The sequence below is a fragment of the Candoia aspera genome, chromosome 3 (assembly GCF_035149785.1).
Source record: "Candoia aspera isolate rCanAsp1 chromosome 3, rCanAsp1.hap2, whole genome shotgun sequence".
In the NCBI taxonomy this organism is placed as follows: domain Eukaryota; kingdom Metazoa; phylum Chordata; class Lepidosauria; order Squamata; family Boidae; genus Candoia; species Candoia aspera.
Window position 1 is genome coordinate 135,084,643 of NC_086155.1, and position 22,094 is coordinate 135,106,736.

General features: G+C 38.5%; 1 protein-coding gene across 1 annotated transcript in view; it reads right to left on the bottom strand.

Annotated features, from left to right (window-relative positions):
- Positions 1 to 632: 632 nt before the first annotated feature.
- Positions 633 to 22,094, bottom strand: part of KDSR (3-ketodihydrosphingosine reductase) — a 37,378-nt gene continuing 15,916 nt past the window's right edge. The window contains exons 4-10 of the mRNA XM_063298801.1: positions 11,280 to 11,345; positions 11,082 to 11,177; positions 7,860 to 8,051; positions 6,220 to 6,303; positions 3,642 to 3,725; positions 2,927 to 3,028; positions 633 to 2,003 (exon numbers count right to left, since the gene is read on the bottom strand). Coding sequence (XP_063154871.1) covers positions 1,893 to 2,003; positions 2,927 to 3,028; positions 3,642 to 3,725; positions 6,220 to 6,303; positions 7,860 to 8,051; positions 11,082 to 11,177; positions 11,280 to 11,345 — 735 coding nt within the window. The 3' untranslated portion in view covers positions 633 to 1,892. The remainder of the gene's footprint in view (positions 2,004 to 2,926; positions 3,029 to 3,641; positions 3,726 to 6,219; positions 6,304 to 7,859; positions 8,052 to 11,081; positions 11,178 to 11,279; positions 11,346 to 22,094) is intronic.

Genomic DNA, 22,094 nt, shown 5'->3' on the forward strand with positions numbered 1-22,094 from the left:
CATACCTTGGCCCTGACCCGGGAAGCCATCATCCTATCTCCCTGACATCTCTGCATTACCACGGGGGACACACCTGCTCCGGACACAGGAAGAGGACAGAGGTAATCAGCACTAATCCCCCTGATCGCCCATTGAGACTCCGGAATCGCCCCCTGATCGCCCATCGAGACTCCGGGTTCACCGTCGGTCAGGACTTTGGGACAATGGGGGGTGGGGAAGGATCAGGTCCGCACCGCGGGTATTTACAGGCTACCTCACACGCCATGTGCTCATTCCCGTCTTTCTCCGTGTCTGCATTCTATTCTTAATAAACCGGATATCCTTAGCCCTGGCTGGTGAGTCTGTGTTTTTTCTGAATAAGGCAACCATCACAATACACAATAAAACAATTTCACTAAAGGGCTCTTTCACATAGTTAACAAAGTTGACATACTAGGTTTAAACCTTAAGATAATATTGCAAGTTACATTACCACATAAGATAAACCCAAGCATGTTCTTGTGCAATGTTTAAGAGTGTTAAGCATTAGACATACTCATTTCTATTTGTATAATACAGTGTAAACCCACTTCTGCCTCTTATTGAGCTGACAAAGAATAGGCATGAACTAAATTACAGACAATGACTATATGTACTAACACTTTACATTTGTTTGATTTATAGTCAGGTCATAAGGCATAAACAGAAAAAACACACATCCCAGTTTCTCAGTGCGTAATGGGTCCTTCATTTTTCCCGAAGATTTATTACAGTTAAAGCATTCTTCATTGCTCCCACACAGGGAACTTAGGAACATGTTAATAAAACTCTGCCATCAAGGTACAGTGCTTAATAAAACAGAATGAATACTTCACAAAACTATGCACTTAAGAGCAGAAAAGATTAATTACCATATTTTATTAGACCAGGTCTCAAGAACTCATAGGAGGAAACCTACCAATTCTTGACTGGTATATTAAATCCAATGGAACTTTCCTATAGATGGGTTGAAAGACTGGCTCTCCAACTTGATATAGTCGTCTTCACATAACGAACTACAACTTAAATTGTAAAAGGAGAGCTTTTGTTTATTTAAAGCATCAGCATGGGCAGACAATTCAATCGCATGACTCCTGGGAGCTGCAAAACAAGGGTTTGGAGCTATGTTTCTATTCAGCCCACATTGTACTGAAAATATACTCTGACAACAAAGCCATACATGACACTGAAAATTATCACAGGAAGACTTTGATACAATTTATATATTATCCAAGGCAAAATACTTTTATTTGTTGCCAGTTTTGCTTCTAAGATTAAATTTGCCCTAATCATTAGAACCATTTTGCATTGGTAGCCAGCTATGAGAAGCCCATGCAGGTGCCCAGCCAAAACTACACTGACAGAATAATGCATGAATTGGGTCCTCTCAATAAGTTAACTGTATCTTAGATTTAGTTAGCCAACCCTATATTCTCCAGGTTTTTTTGAAGGGGAGGGGAAACGGCATGGCCAATGGCAGAAAGCTATGGAAACTGTAGTCCTCAACATCTAGAAGAAACCAGATTGTTTACTCCTGCTTTGGAGTAAACAATTGAACAAATCCTTCAACACTGCTAAAACAATATATTTGTGCATAATTATCAGCAAAAAGGGCACTCTGAAGCTCTGTCTTTCATAAATTCTTTCTAAGGCAACAATCTATTATTTCAAATAACAGAATATAAAAACAGCAACCTTCTTCATTAGCACTTTTTCTGGAATTGTTCATTTGTTTCCTTCTTTCACCACTGAAGATTACCATCCCTTCGGCATGTATATTTCTGTGAGGCATATTCACATGACAGGCATGGTCCTATTTAACAACAAATTGTCCATCTTTTGAAACAGGACTCAGTTCAAAGCATTGTTCTGCTTCAGTCTGTCTTTTCAGATTTCTCTCTTTCTACCAAGCAACGGCGAACAATGCTGTCAAAACCTGCTATAAAATATAGGCTAACTAAGCGAAAAATGCCCAAGAAGATAACCTGTGGGAGAAAGAAGCACATTTAATTCAACACGTATTTTTTAAAAGCAAAAATAACATATTTCATTATATGCAAAAGAAATATAATTCAACATATTTGGCCTAATGGGCACTTAATAATTTTCACCAATTAAGTTAGAAGTGGAGAAATGAAAGTCTAAGAACTTAATCTAATTCCCAATTTCCTTGGTGAGTTGGAGGAAATTACGCCAAATAACATCCATTTCTCCAAACAAGATGCTTTCAATTATTATTCTTTCTTCTCTTGCATGGATAAAAATGCTTGGCTAATGACCTCCTCCTTTGTTCTGTCCCATACATGTTTCCCCATGCAGGAGGACACTGGGATTGATGGTACAGTTCTTAAGTGGAGGGGAGAGGCCTCAGCCTACCAGACCAGAGATTCTATTTTCCTGAATTAAGTGATGGGATTGCTGCTAAAAAGAAAAACAAAATAGCCTCAAGTACTGGTGAGTACGTATTTTATAAATATGAATTTAATTCAATCAGGAGTAAATGGAGTTCCTTATCTTTCACTGTAAGCTACTTAGAGTTATTACTTGAAAGGGAAGTGAGATTCAAATTAGAGAAACCCAAGAGGAAGTTTCATGGAACTTTGTGAAAAAGACCAAACCTGACCCTACAGATCAGTGTCTCTCAACCTTGGCAACTTTAAGATGGGTGGACTTCAACTCCCAGAATTCTCCATGCTGGCTGGGGAATTCTGGGAGTTGAAGTTCACCCACCTTTAAGTTGCCAAGGTTGAGAGACACTGCTATAGATACTGGATTTACCCTCTCCTACTAGTTTGTTCCATTGTAGGTCATGACATGATTGTAAATTACACAGACCCAATAACTTTGACCAATACAGAGCTCAGAAACATTTCAGAAACAATGTATGTATCTAATTTTTGTTTCTTACTGATTCTAGGATTTCAGCAATGGAAGAGACTGGTGCCATTCCATTAGTCAATATTCTCAGCATGTGACCATCAACACCAAAAGAACTAGTAAATTTTCCTTGCTGTGTGGAATCATAAAACAAAACACCAATAGATTATCAAACAATTCCATCAATGCATGATTTATTTTTAAGAAGGCTTGAAACAATATAGTTTTGATTTCATGTGAACAACTACGTAATAAATTTCCTTTTTTACTGGGGACATTTCTATAAACTCAAATGGGATTTTGAGTACATAACCAAAAGAATTGGATTTACCAGAATAAGCCATTTAAATTAGCAAATACAAAAGCCCATTATTTGTAAAAATACAAAGCCCATTAACCTAAATTGAATTGCAAAGCATGGAAGAAAAGACTTTAGGTAGAAGAACAAATAAAGTAAATGTAACTAACAGTATTGCCCCAACTCCATTCCTCCTTTAATATTTTTAAATATCCATTTTAGTTTTTGAAGCTCTTTGGAACAGAGTTCTTTTTATTTTTAACTATGTAAGACACTATATTTCTAATGGTATTTAATATTGTAGTATTAAAATCTTCAATTCTAATACTTGGAGTGAAAAGTTACATGAAATCATTTTTTTGAAAAGCTTAACTGTTCTATTTTGTCCCAACTAATAATCCACGCATCTTCGTTTGCCATCCAGGAAAAAATGCAATGTTTTACTTACAACAGCATTCTTAACGATAATTCTGGCAACGTAATCAGGTTGGCAGATTGATGACGATTCTGAAATAAGCTTGGTTTCTAAAATCTTAAAGAGAAATAGCAATACAAAGATCATACGTATATAAAGGATAAATGTATTAGCAAGTCTAGCCACAAGAAACAATTACCCATCTGAAACTTTTCTGCTAAACAAAATTGGTCCATCAAAAGTGACCCAGATGCTTCATGGTTGTAGTCATCAGAATGTATCTTTAGATCAAACCCTAAAACGTAAGCTTTTTTTTTTGTAGATACCGAGAATAAAACTAAAAGTAGGGAAATATTTTATAGTGCCCACTGACCATTTCTATAAACATGTATCTTCACCCAAAGATACTTCCTTTTCTTTCATTCAGCAAACTTTTTTTCTGCAGTTTGTTGATACCTATATGCAGTGAACTTTCAAAAGCTCAGCAGAACTCAGTTGTCCTCTCCCTTTTCATGGAAAGCCCAAACAGTTTGCATAAGCCTTCCTTATCCCCAGTAGAGCACTCCCTCCAATTTAGTCATGGCCATCTGGGCTTTCTTTTGTAATGCTTTATGAAACATTAACTTAATGTGTTGTAATACACCAACTTCAGTTTTCTTCTCGCAGATCCTGTCACACACATTTCAAAAGTTATGTAGGTTAAAATCTCAGAACTGAAGAATAACCCAGAGAACGAGACAGAGAATGAGATAGACACACGCTATCATAAAACTGCATGAATCTTGTCAATGCTTCATGGGATCTCACGCTGAAAAGCACAATCAGTGGATGAGCACGCACGCACGCACTCACACGCACACACACATCTGTGCACAGCTCTCAGAATGTAGAAGTGTGAGATTTCTTCTAGTAATGTTGCCTTTTCAAATTCAAGCAGACTATTGTGTAACCTAGTTCACTTGTGAGCCATTCCAAGCACTGAAACAAGTATAGCTGTATCTGCATTGTTAAGGTTCGTGCTATTACATGTGATATTCTTCACATTCAAATAATGAAATAATGGTGGCAGGGGACACAAATGGCAATCTTGGGCAGCTGGATTGTGAAGCAAAGATTGACATTTCCCCCCTTACTTTGCAGTATGTATGTATGTATGTATGTATGTATGTATGTATGTATCAATCAATCAAATTTGTCACCGTCGATCTCCTCTGACCGGAGGGACTCTGGGCGGTTTACAACACAGAATAAATATACAATAAAAATTCCAATAAATCCCATTAAAACCAAAACAATTATAAACAACAAGTATAACTGCTTGGAGTCTGTAAGCAAATAAATGCAAATAAGAAAATGTATGGAACTTTAAAAACTGCATCCTCCCTTCAAATTCTTAAACCTATCTTTCTTTTTAGTAGAGCTGAAACAAAGAATGGTGGAAGAGTGAGAGTTCAAAAATATAGCTAACCAGGCAGTGGGCAAAATGGTTCAATCTCAAAAAGGCATTTTGTGAGTTTGTTGTAAGGTTGCAGCTGGACACAACCGACTACCATCCAAGTGGACAATGTGCCTGTGTAGTGTGAAGCACCCAATGGGGCAAGCAGCAGGATAGTCTGCACAAGATTTGGTGCTGATAAAAACGTTGGTTGATTAGCCCAACATTCCAGCCCTTTGGAATGGTGGAAGAAGCTGGATTCTCAGGCCTCCTCTTTCTGGTTGCCCCTGATTACCCAAACCCCTTGCACTCCATCTTTAGCAGGCAGATCATGCCCCCTTCTATACAGAAGTGAAAGACTATGTCCTAGCAGTTTGAACTTTCTTACCCTAATCCAGGGTTTCTCAACCAGGGTTCCGTGAGTGGTCACTAGGGGTTCTCTGGGAGATCACAATTTATTTAAAAAATTATTTCAAATTCAGGCAACTTCACATTAAAGAAGTACGTTTCATTCTTTATTTTTAGTTTAAGAACACTGTTGATGCATATACTGTATACAGGCCTACACATGAAATGAATACAATAATTTTGTAACTTCTGGCCTATATTTGAGCCTGAATATGCAGGGGTTCCCCAAGGCCTGAAAAATATTTCAAGGGTTCCTCCAGGGTCAAAAAGTTGAGAAAGGCTGCCCTAACCCAATTATATTATTACTGGAGCACGATCAGACACTGCAATTGAATCAACATAAGAGTTTTTGGCTAGACTCATGATATTAAAGAATAATCTACTCAAATAACACAGATAACATAAAATCAATAAAGGAGCAGAGCAGAAATGTTGGGACTGCAGTACTGTGATGAGTCCACTTACAAAAGAATTTCTACTGTCTAACTGGAGATAAACCTAATACTTTATATAATCATTTTGCAAACCTTTTTTATTTACAAGCGGACCAAATATCTGTGGTACAGGATTTTACTTTAGTTCTGGATCCAACTCTGGATCAGAATAAAATAAATAAATAAAATAAAACTCCTCAGAGCTGTTGTGAGTACTGTGTACATGACAATGAGTTGTTATGCAACATAAATGTAGTAAACGTAACTTAAAAATGAATCTGGAGAAAAAGTGTTGCTATGTATACTTGGAATTTGAAAGAAACTAACAAGTTACCTTGCTCTGACTTTCCTCTACAAAGCCAGGTGTTTCTGTATCTGGAGGATAGGCAATAGTTACACAGATATTATATGGCTTTACCTGTTGAGAAAAATATTTAGTTTAGTAGTCTAAGATTTTCATGCTTACTAATTTTACATAATAATAGATGGTGACATGCAAGAAAAGGCATATATTTTCTTATAGTTGCCAAGTTGTTGATATAATGTTTCAAAAATACTGCTCAGCATCCATTCTGTACAACTATTTCACATTTTGTTCTAATAGATACTTGTTACTACCAAATGAATCAGTACTGCAAGTAGGATACCATATTACTGAGGCTGTAAGATGCATAATTCCCTGTAGAACCTGGGATGCTTACTGAAAGTTATAAAATAGTACAGGACAACTCTGGATTTAGACCTGAATGTGAACTATAATTTCAACCTTCTATGTTCTGCTTTTTTTAATGTGGCAAATTATATTCTTTTATAATAAAAAGTGCTACTAATTTATAAGTATATTTATTCATCTATATTCTAGAAAAAGCAAAAAGAATCTTACATTTTAACCTGGACATAATGTTGGCACTATTATTTTGACTACATCTGTAGAACAGGGAAGGTTTATTGTCATGCCACTAATAGCCACTAATTTTGAAAAGTGCCAATATCCTATTGACAGACTGAGACAGTACTAACATTGCCACTGAATGCATTGACTATAATTTAACAATCTTGTGTTAAATGAATAGCTAATTGAATCATGTGCTGTAGACAGAAAACTACAAATCTCTAGTTCCGGGGTCAGCAAACTATAGTCCATGGGCCAAATCAAGCTGGCTGCCTGTTTTTTATATGGGTGGATGGCAGGTTGCCAGGCACAAGCATCCAGGGCCAGGGCTGGGACACCCTGGGCAGCAGCAGCCTATCAGCAGCAGCCTTGCTGGCAGACTGGTGCCATCCAATGGCTGCTGCACTATTTGGCCTGCAGTCCTGCCAGCTATGCTCACAAAGGTAGGAGAGGATCTGTTCAAGTTCACTGCAGCCAACTTGTAACCATTAAAATATTTACAGAAGATAGGTAATGTGGAAATTAGTGGTAGATTATTGAATGAGTTGTGGCAGGTAAGTAAGGGTTTCTAAATCTCAAGACATTTGTAAAGTACTTACAAATCTTTCCATTCTAAATTAAGTGATTAGGATTTCCAGTGCATGGTAATTCAGAAATATTTCTCTAATAAACAGGAGTATTCTAGTGTATAAGGTGCTTTAAGTAACTGTCTCCATCTCAGGATACTATTTTGCATCTGGCTCAGCCCTGACCTATTACTTTGTATTCCCAGTTGGTGGGCCTGAAACATTCTGGAAAAGAAAAAGGCAAATCCTGTAAGAATGAAATTTGCCTGTGCCTGATATAACACTGTAAATAATCTTCCATTTTGTGTTCACCACTTACCATAAATAAGTCAAATATAGTAAGGTGGAAACAAATCTCTATCACTAATTCTATGTTTTGGTTTTAGCCACAAAATTTCTCAAGAAATAATACCCTTCAGTCAGGCTAATTGTATAAAAAAGTGTTTGCATTAAAGGGTATAACAAATGATAACTATTTTTTTAAGTACCACAGATGCTGGTGAAAGATAATCATACCTCCATTTGTAAAGATTCAGCTAATCCTCTAAGAGCATATTTTGTTGCAGAATAAGCTGAATAGCCAAATACACCAACTTGTCCAGCCTGAGATGAGACAAACACAATCCGCCCCATTCTTCTCTCCTTCATCTTAGTAACTACTGCACGAGTTGGGTAAACACTACCCAGGTAGTTGACAGCCATTAATTGCTGTAGATAAACATATATTATCAAGTGTCAATTGCTTTCATAATAAAGTCTGTAATAAAGTTTGATTAACATATAAGTAGGTTGAGACAGGTGAGGAGCTAGCTCATAATTTCACATTTAAGATTCAGCAATCTTAACCCAAATTACAAAGACGCGTAATCCTATGTAAAACCTATAATAAAAAACCCATGAGAACATTGCTCAATATAATATTATAAGCACTGACATCTTGCAAAACACTCCATGGTGTCAGTGCATCCAGTTGTATTGTCATTTTGATATTGTGCAATGTTCTTGGGCTTCCTCCCTACTGCTAGTTGTTGGAGAAGCTGGCCTTTGAAGATAGCGTTTGAAAAAGCTGTTAGTATAGTTCTGGAAAGCCACTATTAGTCAGTTTGGGGAACACTAACCTAGATGGGCCAATTGTCCAATGCAGTGTAAGGCAACTTCCCATGTTTATTAGTATAGTTACAAGCAAAACTTCATCCCTAATAGCTCTCCACCTGCTAATTGGAGAAATGAGAAACTGCTATAAAACCATATCTACAAGGTCTCATCTTCTAAAAATGGCCCAGTTATATTTTCTCTTAACAATTAATATCCCATAGATGCAGGAAACATTTTCAACAATTAGAAAGGTTCAAGGTTGCAACACTTTACACATAAAAATACGCAACGTATTTATTATGTTATAACGTAGGTAGGAAAGATTCAACACTGTTCAGCATGAGGCTACAGTAGTAATATTAGTACATATGTGTTATCAAATATCAGGTATACCTTACATAAAGTTCAAACTCAAAATCTCATTTTGTGTAATTTACTATGTACAGATGCATTAATACAGAGTATCTACAAAGTCCTTGAGTAGTTTTAATTTTTAGTAACTTCACTTCTATATAGTAAAGGTAAAGGTTTCCCTTGACATTGAGTCCAGTCGTGTCCGACTCTAGGGGGCGGTGCTCATCTCCGTTTCAAAGCCGAAGAGCCGACATTTGTCCGTAGACACTTCCGTGGTCATGTGGCCAGCATGACTACACAGAACACGGTTACCTGCCCGACGGTGCCTATTAATCTACTCACATTTGCATGTTTTTGAACTGCTAGGTTGGCAGGAGCTGGGACTAGCAACAGGAGCTCACCCCGTCACGCGGATTTGAACCGCCAAACTTCCGATCGGCAAGCTCAGCAGCTCAGTGGTTTAACCCGCAGTACCACCGCGTCCCTCTCACTTCTATATAAGATGTAAATAATCAATATAATGCAACAGAAAAGGATTTATTCAAGACTTAAGCTAGGGGCTTCCAGTGGGAATGATGTTCTGAGCAGCTGTGCCTGCTTTTTTGGTGGGTGAAGAGGTGGCTTTTTTTCAGGCTTGGGCAGGCTTTCCTGAAACCCAGAACCATTCTCTGGATCAAGGAAAACTCGTGGAATCATCCCATTTGACCTCTGGAACGGTGGCTTGAAGCAAGGAGATCACAAACAGCGTTTTGCGGTTGATGGGAAGAGTTCCTAGGAGGTGGGGATATCATCATTTCCAAGCCACGCTGTAGCCTTTAAAGGGACACTAAGACTGGCCACCCCATTTCTAAATCACCAATTTGATTTTTTTTTTAAGTATATGTACACCAAGAGAGGCTTGTTACAGCAAGGAGAAGCTGTTTCTCTTGGTGCTTAATGTTGTTTTGGGGATTACTTTTTAAATTTTATTTAAGTTTTGGATTTTGTTTTCCTTCCAAAGCAAATCCCAAAGATTGAGTAAATGATTGAGTTCCTGTTACCATTTTTGTATTAAATTTGAAAATATTAGCATTTTCCTACATGTTGAATCAGCTCATCTGAACCTTCAGCTTTCTACCTTCACTTTCCCCTGAGAACTGTCTGCTATTCACTCTCACTTCATGTAAAAAACCTTCAAACTTTCCCTTATCTTTGACTTTCACTGATTAAGTTCCCAGGGGGTGCCATAATTTACTGCGTGAGACATGGAGGATTTCAAACAGATCCTTTTTTACCTTCACCAGGACTTCAAACAAATATCTTCTGACTTTTCTCAAACCTTTATGCAAGATATCCAGGACACTGGAAACTATGAGAGCTAAAATGTGCCAGCAGGTTGGGGATCTGCTGGATGAAATTCAGGAATTTAAGAGCGATAGCAAGGTTTCTTTTAAGACTGATCTTGGGATTTTTGTCAAGATGCTAGATGAAGATTGGATAATGGAGCTGGAGAAATCTAGGGGAGAGAGTGATCTGCAAGCTATAAGTAGGGTCAATCTCCTGGTGGGATGCCATGAAAAGAACTTGGAATTTTGGAGGGGGGCAGCTGGGCTATTTGATTTTCTTAACAAGAAAGCTCTGTGCATATTTTGGGAATATGTAACTGCCCTGGTTTATTTTGAAGTGGGATAAGGGTTAAATAATGTTTATTTGGCTTGTTTTAAGGATCTGACTGATGTTATTTGTCTTTAAAGATTTGGACTTACTGTTTTGAATTGGCTTTGTTTTTTCTGTTTATTAAGGTTTTGGGTTTACTAAGATTGAGATTATTAAAACTGTTATATCATTAAGTATAATAGCTGACAACTTATGTGCCTTTTAATTTGATTTTTATTATAGTAGACAGAAATGTATAGAATAGTGATAGGAAGGGAATAATTAAATATGTTTTATCTTTTGGAGGGGAGAAAGATGTTTAGGAGGTTTATATAATTTCTTCCTTCATTTTAATATAAGGGGGAGGAGTAACTGTACTTAGTGATTTTTATTATGTGTTAAAGGGGAATGATTTATAGAAATAATATGGAGTTTTGGTTTAATATAGAGTAAGAGATCGATTATGGAAATTTTGTATATTCTTGAAGTTAAAAGTCAGAAGCCACATCTTCCTGTAAATCTAAAAAAAATTTTTTTTCTCATGTTTCTGCACGTTTTTAGTTTTTTTTCTTGTTTTTCTTGTAGTTTTTATTCTTTCCTTGAAACTTAGTAAAATTTACTATTAAAAAAACAACTTAAGCTAGGACCACTTACCTCAAACCTATAGGTATCAATATCTTCAAATTTTCCATTTACTGATATTCCAGCACAGTTAACAAGCATGTCAACAGGACCCAACTTTTCTTGAGCCTGAAAAACATTGGTGTCACAAATTATATGCTACTATTTGAATGGAACAGCTCTGTGATAACATGAAAATATGAACTTTATAAAAGCCAGCAATTCCCTTACTTGTTTGAGCAACTTCTCCACATTTGCATAGTCTTTGGAAACATCAAGAGAAATAGAATGCACAACCTATATGAGAGAGAGAAAATGAAGGATTATATGGGGTTCCATTCAATTGTTGACCATATCATAATTGTTGACTTCATAATTTACAACCATTTTAAATTAACATTTTACATGTGTTTTGAGTTCCTTCCACATTCCCAAATGCCATATTATGTAAGAAACTACAGAATTACTTCCTGCATAAAAAACCTGGAAAATATATTTTACCCTACATTACTATATCCAAAATAATATTAAATTCAGACTTTAAAGCAAACTACTTGTGGATAGCAAATAAATATTTCCCTAATGCATCACTGATGAGTCACAAATAACTAACATTAACAGAGATTCATGTCTTGAGCACTTCTTAAGTTACAGTGGCATCATCAAGAGGCCACCCTTCCTAATTTGAAAAAGGTGTAAGGTTGGTAGCAAGCACAGATTTTGGCTAGTTATCAAGGCATTAAGCTAATTCTCTAAAATTATTTTATCAGGACAAAAATTTCATGGAGGATGCAACTACTGTATCAATGGCAACTAACCATTGTACTGTACAGCCTCCTGGGAAGAGCTGCTAGGAAAATGTATTATTATTGGGGGCCTTTTTGTGGGCTTCCTATTAACTTGTGGCTGACCATTGTGGGAATTTGGATTCAATAGACTGATATGTCTCAGCTAGCACATCTCTTGTGTCTTTATACTGTTAAATAAGGCATTTAATGTCAAAGTTATTGTAAACCATTCAATACATTCTAAAATCAAGAAGCCCAGCAAGAGGACTGTATTAAAAGACAGCTATGAGTCCTTAAATGTATAATACACAGTTTTCCAAGGGATTCTAATTAAAGAAAATCCTAATTTTTAAAAATATACCTGAAGGGAAAGAGAGTCAACTGTAGCCTAACAGGATTAAATTAAAAAAAACTGAGTTACATTATCTCTCAGATAAAACCCAGCTTTGAATGTACTGTTAATAAATGAACAGACAGCAATTTTAGTTATATGACCATCCCACATTTATTTATATACAGGTGAAACTCAGAAATAAATGAATACTATCCTGTCAATACTTTTGCAACTGGATAGATCACCCAAGATAATTCTGGTAAAATGTTATTTCTTTCTTATAGCATTTCCAACATTTGTTGTTATATGATTTATCTATCTTGGTAATCATTGATGGACTTATATACCATCTGTAAACATTTTATACCAATTTTCCCTCAAATTATAGTTTGGAATAAATTTAAATTATTTTTTTCTATAAGTCTTCCCATTGTTCTTGTCATGAGTACTCATGACAGTTCTACTGTAATTATTTATTTGAAGTTTTGCATCCACTTTATTATGCAATGTTTAATTTGTTGCATCTGTGTTATATTTCAATAACAGTTTAAATATACAATCTAACAGATAATCTTGGTTTTCTGTAAGTATTTCAACTTCGTTTAGATAGTTGAGAGAACTAACTTTAATTCTTTCAATACCTGTCATTTTGGATTAGTTTTGTGAATTTGTTTGAATTCTTGTAATTTCCTTCTATTATTATTTTTTATTATTTGTTGCAAACCTTACAAGAAAAATGTAAGCTTTACTTGTCTCCCATATGGTTGTCTCTAACACCCCTGGGGTTGTATTTGAAAAAAACCTTTTAGTTCTTTGCATTTCTATGATATGTCTTCTTGGGAGTAACAGTAGAGTAAATTTAATAAATCCTCTATTTAAAAGATGATTTTCTCCTTGAAATCATGATATTAAAATTGGGTTGTGATCAGCATAGGTCACTGAGAGAATCTCTACTTCTTAAGAAATGGTGTGAGAAACTTTGAGACCCAAGACATGCCAAATTGTGAGTATGTCTGGTGTTTGCTGGAAAAAAATGTATTGTCTATTATTCTGGGTTTGTTAGTTTCCAGGCATCTATAAAAACCAGTATGTTCATATAATGAAAAACTTTTCTGGGAACTGTCCTTTTTTCCCACAGGATATCTAACTTCGGGTCATGCACTCCATACATGTCTCCGACAATGATTATGTCACCATCCACAATTCTGATAAGCATTTGGAAAAATACTTCATAAAACTATTCCTTGTCTTTATTTGAGGCATAAATGGATGCCTGTGTTAAATATTTTCCTTCTTAATTTCAGAATTAAAATTCTTTTAATTCTTTCAAAAAGTAGCCCTAGCCTCAGAGCAAAATGGAAAAAGTTCACATCGGCAAGCCACCATGGCTCAGACTCTGTAATATGGAACTCTTGAAGTCAAGAGCTGAAAGACCAAGGAAAAACAGCTGAAAGACAGCTACAACTATCCAGAAAATGGTCAGATCAGCAAAACCATAAACCATGGATCATTGCAACAACTGTTGAAAAGTTTAGCTAACTCTGGAATACTTGTGCACAGTACAATGATGCTTCCGCAGCAATGATCCGCATGGAATTTTCAGAAGGTAAGCATTATTTCTATAAAGCATTTAAATTCTCATTATAACATTCCCTTCTAAAACAAATTTATCCTCCCAATTAAAAAAAAATTAAAAAACTCTTCAAACATAATTTAAGACCTAATATACTAACAAACACTATCCTTCTTCATTATAATTTGCTCCTATGCGCTAACTAAACTAACAAAGACTAACCTGATTATATACTAATTAACAAAAACAAATTTAAGCAATTATCAAAACAAAGCAAAGCATTTAAACTAAAACAAAATAATCTACCAACTTCTTATTACCATGGTATAATTAAAAAATAATAATCTAGATACATCTGAAATGTTTTGGAACACAATGCTTTGAACTGAAGAAACAAAAATCAAACTATTTGGCCAAAACCATAAAGGTACGTTTGGTGAAAAACAAATAAAAAAGCATTTGAGGAAAAGTATTTGATTTATATTTCAAATTTCTGTCCTGCCCATCTCCCCCAAAGGGGGACTCTTTGCACACCTTGCCAAAAGGTAAGCATGGGAGTGGCTGTCATGCTCTACGTTTCGATCTTTTGTTAACATCGTAACGTTTCTCATGTCAAACCCTTTCTCCGTGTATATTCAATGGACTCTATGCTGGTATTTTCCATTCCTGCTCTCCTCGTTGTTTTCCAACATTGGAATGCATGTTTGGGTTAACACTCCTATTCAAGGTTACTTTCCCAGGCGCGTGTAACGGTTGCTAGCACCTGGGAGGGGGTGGCGGCTGACATGCATCGGGGCGGGACTGGATTGAACGCAAGGCTCTTAAGTTTGTATTTGGCGCGCTTTTGCTCATTCTCAGCTTTCTCTGTATTTGCATACTATTCCTTTAATAAATCAGTTATCTTTAAGCCCGGGCTTGTGAGACTGAGTATTTGGGATTAGGCAACCATTACAGTGGCTCTATATGCTTTGGGATTCTGTAGCAACCAGTAACAAAGGAAATACTGTGTAGGTAGAAGGGAAAAGAGCAAGTGGTGATAGGGAGCGAGAGCTCTGACCCCTGGCCCCTCCTCTGTGGGGTGCCGCAGGGCTCAGTTCTCTCTCCGCTCCTTTTTAACATCTACATGAAGCCACTGGGTGAGATCATCCGTCACCATGGGATGAGGTATCATCAATATGCGGATGATACTCAATTATACATCCCTGTCCCAGGTGAGGTAAGTGATGCTGTGACTGCCCTCTCTCGGTGCTTGGGGGCTGTGGGGGTCTGGATGGGGAACAACAGGCTTTAGCTGAACCCTGGTAGGACAGAGTGGCTGTGGATTAATGGCTCCTCTGTATCCAGGAAATTGTTATCTTTAGTCCTGGATGGGGTTGCACTGCCCCAGACAGATCCGGTGTGTAATGTGGGGGTCCTTCTGGACTCACAACTCCTGCTCAAGGAGCAGGTGGCAGTTGTGGCCAGGAGGGCCTTTATGCAACTCCATGTTATGCACCAGTTATGCCTTCCTGGATCGGGAGGCCCTTTGAACAGTCACTCATGCCCTGGTCATCTCCCATATAGACTATTGCAATGCATTCTACACGGGGCTACCTTTGAAGAGTATCCGGAAGCTACAGCTGCTCCAGAATGCGGCCGCATGGGCAATTCTCGGTGCCCCAAGACTGGCACATGTAACATCTTTACTGCGCAAGCTGCATTGGGTACCAGTTTGCTTCCAGGTCCAATTCAAGGTGTTGGTTATCAGCTTTAAAGCCCAACATGGCATGGGTCCAGGTTACCTGAGGGATCATCTCATCCCCATTACATCAACCCGTCCCACCCTATCATGCAAAGAGGGCATGCTATGGACCCTGTCTACAAGAGAATTCCGTTTGGTGGGGTCCAGGAAGTGGACCTTCTCTGCAGTGGCTCCCGTCCTTAGGAACATTCTCCCCCCGGAGGTGAGGCAGTCCCCATCTCTCCTGGCCTTCAGGAATAACCTGAAGAACTGGTTTTGCCACCTCACTTGGGGCAGGAAGGGGACTAGTTACTCTTGGGGATGGCTGGTGCCTTAGAGTGCTCCTCACATAGATACAAACTGAATTAGATCTGTTGTTGCCATCTGGATTTTATTTTTTATTCTATACATGTATTGTGTATTTGTATTTACATTTTATACTTTATTTATGGTTTTATGGTTTTTAACTTTATTGTAAACCACCCAGAGTCCTTCTTCTGGCGGGAGATGGGTCGTGGCAAAATTTGGAAAATAAATAAATAATAGATATTCTTTTTTGACAGATGTTCTGAAGCAGAATAAGATTATAATTTGCTGGGATAAGTTGGAAGGTGTAATTTTTACCTATCAGCAGCAAAGGTTTATATTAAACTCAATTCAAAAAGCTAAAGACTTCCTCGCTAGACATGGGTCCAAATTGGAGCAGGGTGCAGCAGATGATAAAGAAAAAAATTCACAAGACTATGAACAGTTAGAAGATACGGTATAGGATGTGGAGATGGGAACCACATCCAAGGACTTCGATGATTTGTTTGCCTAGAAAATGACCTGTAAACATCTTATTTGGAATAGAAATGGAGCTATTGCTCCTCAGAAAAGATGATTTTTCATTACTTGAGAAAGTTAAATTATGATGTGAGATGCTTACAGTAAACTCATATAAGGAAAAAAAAAGACATTAAATATTTGAATAATAAATCTTTGGGAGAATTTATTTCTGCAGTTTTGAAGACGACTAATAGACTTGTTTTACATGTTAAACCACAACTGAAACCACGGCTCCTGCTTTCCAATGAACAGGGTAGGTATGTGGCAGTTGAAGTAGAACTGCAAGGACTTAAATTTATTATTGTTGGAGTATATGTACCAAATGATGATAAAGGGATGTTTTTTAAACACCTTATGGATCAACTGTCACATTTTTCATATCAAAGTTGGTGCTTATTGGGAGATTGGAATGGAGTAGTTTCTCCATTAATGGATAGAACACCAGGCAAACAAATTAAACTTAAGCAAGGAAAATTACCAAAGTCCTTTTTTGATTTGATTGACAATTTGGCTTTGGTGGATTCCTGGAGAGAAAAAAAATACTTTTTACTCTGAAAGACATAAATCTTTTTCAAGAATTGATGATATGGATTTCAAAAAATCTTGCCAATAAAATGTGTAAAGTGGATATTATACCTAAGACTTTTTCAGACCACAACCCAGTCAGTTTAATAATTAAGAGAAACCCTACTGCATTTAGATGGAGATTGAATGAGTCAGAGCTGTGCCTCCACCGCAATCTTCGAGTGGAGCTGGAAGAAATCAGCTTGAGACTGGTTCTGTAACTATTTACAGTCTTTACTATATACAGCAATAAACAAGCTGATTCTTGCACAGCAAATATACACGGCAAGTTCCTTAACACAGTAACACTCAAGACCACTTAACACTATCCCCAACACAGTACTGTTCATCCATACTTATATATACCATGTTAGCTGCCGAGTCACATTACAAGTTCTTGCAATCATCTCGTGATCCTTCCACGCTAATTACTTAGTGCTCTCAGCTGTGCAACAGCCTTGGCATTATCTCATTTACACCATAAAATGCCTTATACGTTGAGTACACCCTGACAGAATGAAGCAATAGTACAAAGAGAAAATGTGGTCAAGGATTGTAGAAGGAGATTAAATGATTTTTTTAATATTAATCTGAATAAGGTAGTTGACTTAAAGACTGTGTCTGGTACTAGCAAGGCTGTTATGAGAAGTTATTTTATTCAGTATGACAGTGATTTAAAAAAGAAATCCCAAGAAAAAATGCAGACCATACTGGACCAAATTAAAAAAAAAGAGACTGAGTTGCAGAAAAAAACCCAATGGATACTAACATTTTATACCAACTTTGAATTGGTATAAAGACATTTTGAATTTGCAAATAAACCAGGGAAATGGCTAGCCTATAAATTAAGGAAAGGGAAAGAAAAGAAAAGGATACTAAAGATCCAGGAAGGTGAGATTGTTTTAACAGATAATGAGAGAATTCAAAATCATTTTATGCTTTATATTCTAATTTGTATAAAAAAACAGGAAGATGGATGAATATTTAGCAAAACAGAAGTTACCAAAACTCTCACAGTCACAGAAATTAATTATGAATAATCCTGTAACAACTTTTGAAATAGCTGAAGCTATAAAAAAGACTAAATTGGGGAAAGCACCAGGTCCAGATGGCTTGTCATGTTTATATTATAGATGTTTTGAGGACCAACTTCTTCAACCTCTTCAAAGGCTGATGAATTCTATATTGCAGGGCTCTGCAATGCCAGAGTCATGGAAAGAGGCCAATATTGCACTTTTACCAAAGGAGGGACAAGATCTTACTGTCATGAGTAAGGATGGCGAGCAGGGGGCTCCCATCCAGACTGTCAAGCGCATGCGTAGCACTGATGAATTGTTCAGCCATTCAAAGAGACACAGATCGGGACCGCCTTAACCCTTGGGGGTTATATGTCTGGGTTTTCCCCACGCTTCTTCAGTTTGTTAGGATTCCTGTTAAGTACTAGCAATAAATATTAGAGACCAGTTCCTTGTCTCAGTGTGTTTCCTGGTTGTTAGGACACTTACTTTAATTAAGAATTATAAACCAATTTCATTGTTGAATAATGATTATAAAATATTTACCTCAATGTTGGCAGACAGATTTAAAAAGATTCCACAGGACTTTATACATGATGATCAATATGGGTTTTTACCCCAAAGACAATTAAGAGACAATGTGAGAATAGTATTGGACATTATAGAATATTTACAACATCACAATGAGAAGCAAGGGGCATTGATCTTTTTAGATGCAGAGAGAGCTTTTGATAATTTGATAATTTGAATTTGTCTTTTACATTTAAGGTTTTGGAAGATACGGAGTTTGGAGAAAACTTTATTCAAGGGATTAAGTTGATATATACACCTCAACAGGAACATATTATTGTTAATGGTGACCTAATTAAACCATTGAGATACAGAAAGGGGCAAGGCAGGGATGTCCCCTGTCCCTTTTACTTTTTTACTTTTGGAAGTGTTAAACAGAGATATTAGACAAGTTGAAAATTTACTTCCCAGTTTTGGCGGGCTTTCATGAAATTGGTGGGCACTAAACAAGCATTGTCCACTGCGTCGCATCCTGAGACTGACGGATCTACAGAGGCACTTAATTCCACACTGGAGCAATATTTGCGTGCTTTTGTTAATTATCAGCAGGACAATTGGGTTGATCTCTTACCCTTTGCTGAGGTCGCCTACAACAACGCGGTGCATCAAAGCACCGGCCAAGTCCATTTCCATACCGTATTTGGCCGGGATTTTGTTCCCATTCCTGAGCTGCCTCGACCAACGTCTCCTCCCTCTCCCCTACGGATTGGGCAGCACATTTGGGGGACTCCTGGCCCAAAATCCAACAGGCTCTGGCAGATGCCCAGGCTGTCTATAAACGCCACGCAGATGCCAAGTGGGCACCACAGCCAACTTTCAAAGTTGGGGATAAAGTCTATCTCTCCACCAAGTTTATCAAATCCCCACAGCCCTCTAAGAAGTTGGCACCCAAGTTTGTGGGTCCTTTCCCCATCGTGGACCAAATTAATCCTGTTACCTTTAGGTTGGATTTGCCACATAATCTTAAATGTTTGCACCCCGTCTTTCATTGCAGCCTGCTCAAGCCTTTCCACCAGTCGGATCGCTGGCACCCACAACCTGCACCTCCTGTGCCCATTATGCTTGATGGTCAGCAGCACTTTGAAGTTAAGGAAATTCTTGATTCAAGGTAGCTTCGTTCTACACTGCAGTATCTCATCCGGTGGAAACATTTCCCTCATCCTGAGTGGGTCGCTGCCCGCGATGTTCACTCCCCTCTTTTAACTGCCTGTTTTCACACTGTTTATCCTGCTAAACCTGCTCCTTAGTTTGGTTTGTTTAGTTTGTTTAAGGGGGGCGGTATGTCATGTTCATCGTTTCGATGGTCTGGATACATCGTAATGTTTCGCATGTCAGTTTCCTGATCTGTGTCTGTCATTTGCTGGGAGAGGAATTTCAGCCGTGCCGGGCTGTACTCTCCTTCATGTTACTGAGGAATGTGTGTTTGGGTTATGGCATGTGTTCAAGGTTACTTTCCCAGGCCGATCTGTGCAGTTACCAACACCTGGGAGGGGACGGTTGCTATGGTGGGGCGAGGGGCGGGATCGGGTTTGAAGCGAGGGTTTTTAGTTTGTATTTGGCGCGCTTTTTGTCATTCTCAGCTTTCTTTGTATTTGCACACTATTCTTTCAATAAATCAGCTTTCATTAAGAACCTGCTCGTGAGTCTGAGTATGTCAGAATAAGGCAACCATTACATAAAGGGTTTGAAGATAAAAAAAAAAGAAGTTTATGAATTGAGGGCTTTTGCTGATGACTTAGTTTTGACTTTACAAGAACACTTAAATGATATTGAATATGAAGAAGAAATTGAAAGACTTTGGGTCACTAACTAGTTTTAAAATAAACAAACAAAACACAAAGATGTTTAAAAATGACTGTGCAAAATCCAAGAAATGTTGATGAGCAAGACTGGTTTTAAAATTGAAAAAAAGATTAGATATTTGGGAGTTATATTGTCAAATATGAATTGTATGTTGTTTCAAAGTTTCGAATGAAGTAAAAAAAGATTTATCAAGGTTGGATAAAGTACAATTATCATTATTAGGATGGATTTCAGTGATTAAGATGAATGTTTTACCTAGGCATGTGGTTGGGTCCAGACGATGGTTAATACGTTCTTGAGAGAGGGGCTGTTTCCAGCTGCCTTTAAGGAGGCGCTGGTACAACCCCTCCTCAAGAAACCATCGTTGGACCCTACTGTACTGGTTAATTTTCGTCCAGTCTCCCACATCCCCTTTTTGGGAAAGTGGTTGAGAAAGTGGTGGCATTACAACTCCAGAGGATTCTGGACAAAACGGATTATCTAGGCCCCTTTCAGTCAGGTTTCAGGCTTGGATATGGGACTGAAACGCATTGGTCGCACTTATGGATGATCTCTGGAGGGAGCGGGATGGGGGTAGTGCATCCATCCTTGCTCTTCTTGACCTCTCAGCGGCTTTCGATACCATCGGCAATGGTATCCTTTTGGGTCGGCTCAGGGAGTTGGGGATGGGTGGCGTAGTTTTGCGCTGGTTCACCTCCTTCCTCCAGGGCCGGTCCCAGTCGGTGGTGATAGGGGGGGAGAGATCCGACCCTTGACCTCTCCTTTGTGGGGTGCTGCAGGGTTCAGTACTCTCTCCTCTCCTATTTAACATCTACATAAAACCGCTGGGCGAGATCATCCATCACCATGGGATGAAGTATCATCAATATGCCGATGATACTCAATTGTATATCTCCATCCCGGGTGAGGTAAGTGATGCTGTGACTGCCCTCTCTCGGTGCCTAGGTCTGGATGGGGAACAACAGGCTTTGGCTGAACCCTGGTAAGACGGAGTGGCTGTGGGTTAAGGGTTCCTCCATATCTGGGACTTTGTCATCTTTAGTTCTGGATGGGGTTGCACTGCCCCAGACAGACCCGGTGCATAACTTGGGGGTCCTTATGGACTCACGGCTCCTGCTCGAAGAGCAGGTGGCAGCTGTGGCCGCAAGGGCCTTTGCACAGCTTTGTGTTGTGCCCCAGTTGCGTCCTTTCCTGGATCTGGAAGCCCTTCGGACAGTCACTCGTGCCCTTGTTATCTCCCATATAGACTACAGCAATGTGCTCTACATGGGGCTACCCTTGAAGAGTATCCAGAAGCTTCAGCTGGTCCAGAATGCGGCCGCGTGGGCTATTTTTGGCGCCCCTAGAAGGGCGCACATAACACCTTTGCTATGTGAGCTGCATTGGATACCAGTTTGCTTTCGGGTCCAATTCAAGGTGTTGGTTATCACCTTTAAAGCCCTACATGGCATGGGACTGGGTTACCTGAGGAACTGCCTCTTCCCCGTATCATCAGCCCATCCCACCCGCTCATGCAGAGAGGGCATGCTGCGGACCCCGTCGATAAGAGAATTCCATCTGGCAGGGTCCAGGAGGCGGGCCTTCTCGGCAGTAGCACCCGCCCTTTGGAACATCCTGCCCCCAGAGGTGAGACTAGCCCCATCACTCCTAGCCTTCCGGAGAAAGTTGAAGGCCTGGCTCTGCCACCGGGCTTGGGGCAGGGAGGAGAATCAATATACTTGGGGTTGGCTAGTGCCTGAAAGTGCCCCTCCTACATAATGATTGAAGAGATCATAGCCATCTGGATTTTATGAGCTGGGGTAGTTAAGAAATTGTCTTAGTTTTAGTTTTAATGGGATTTTATTAGAATT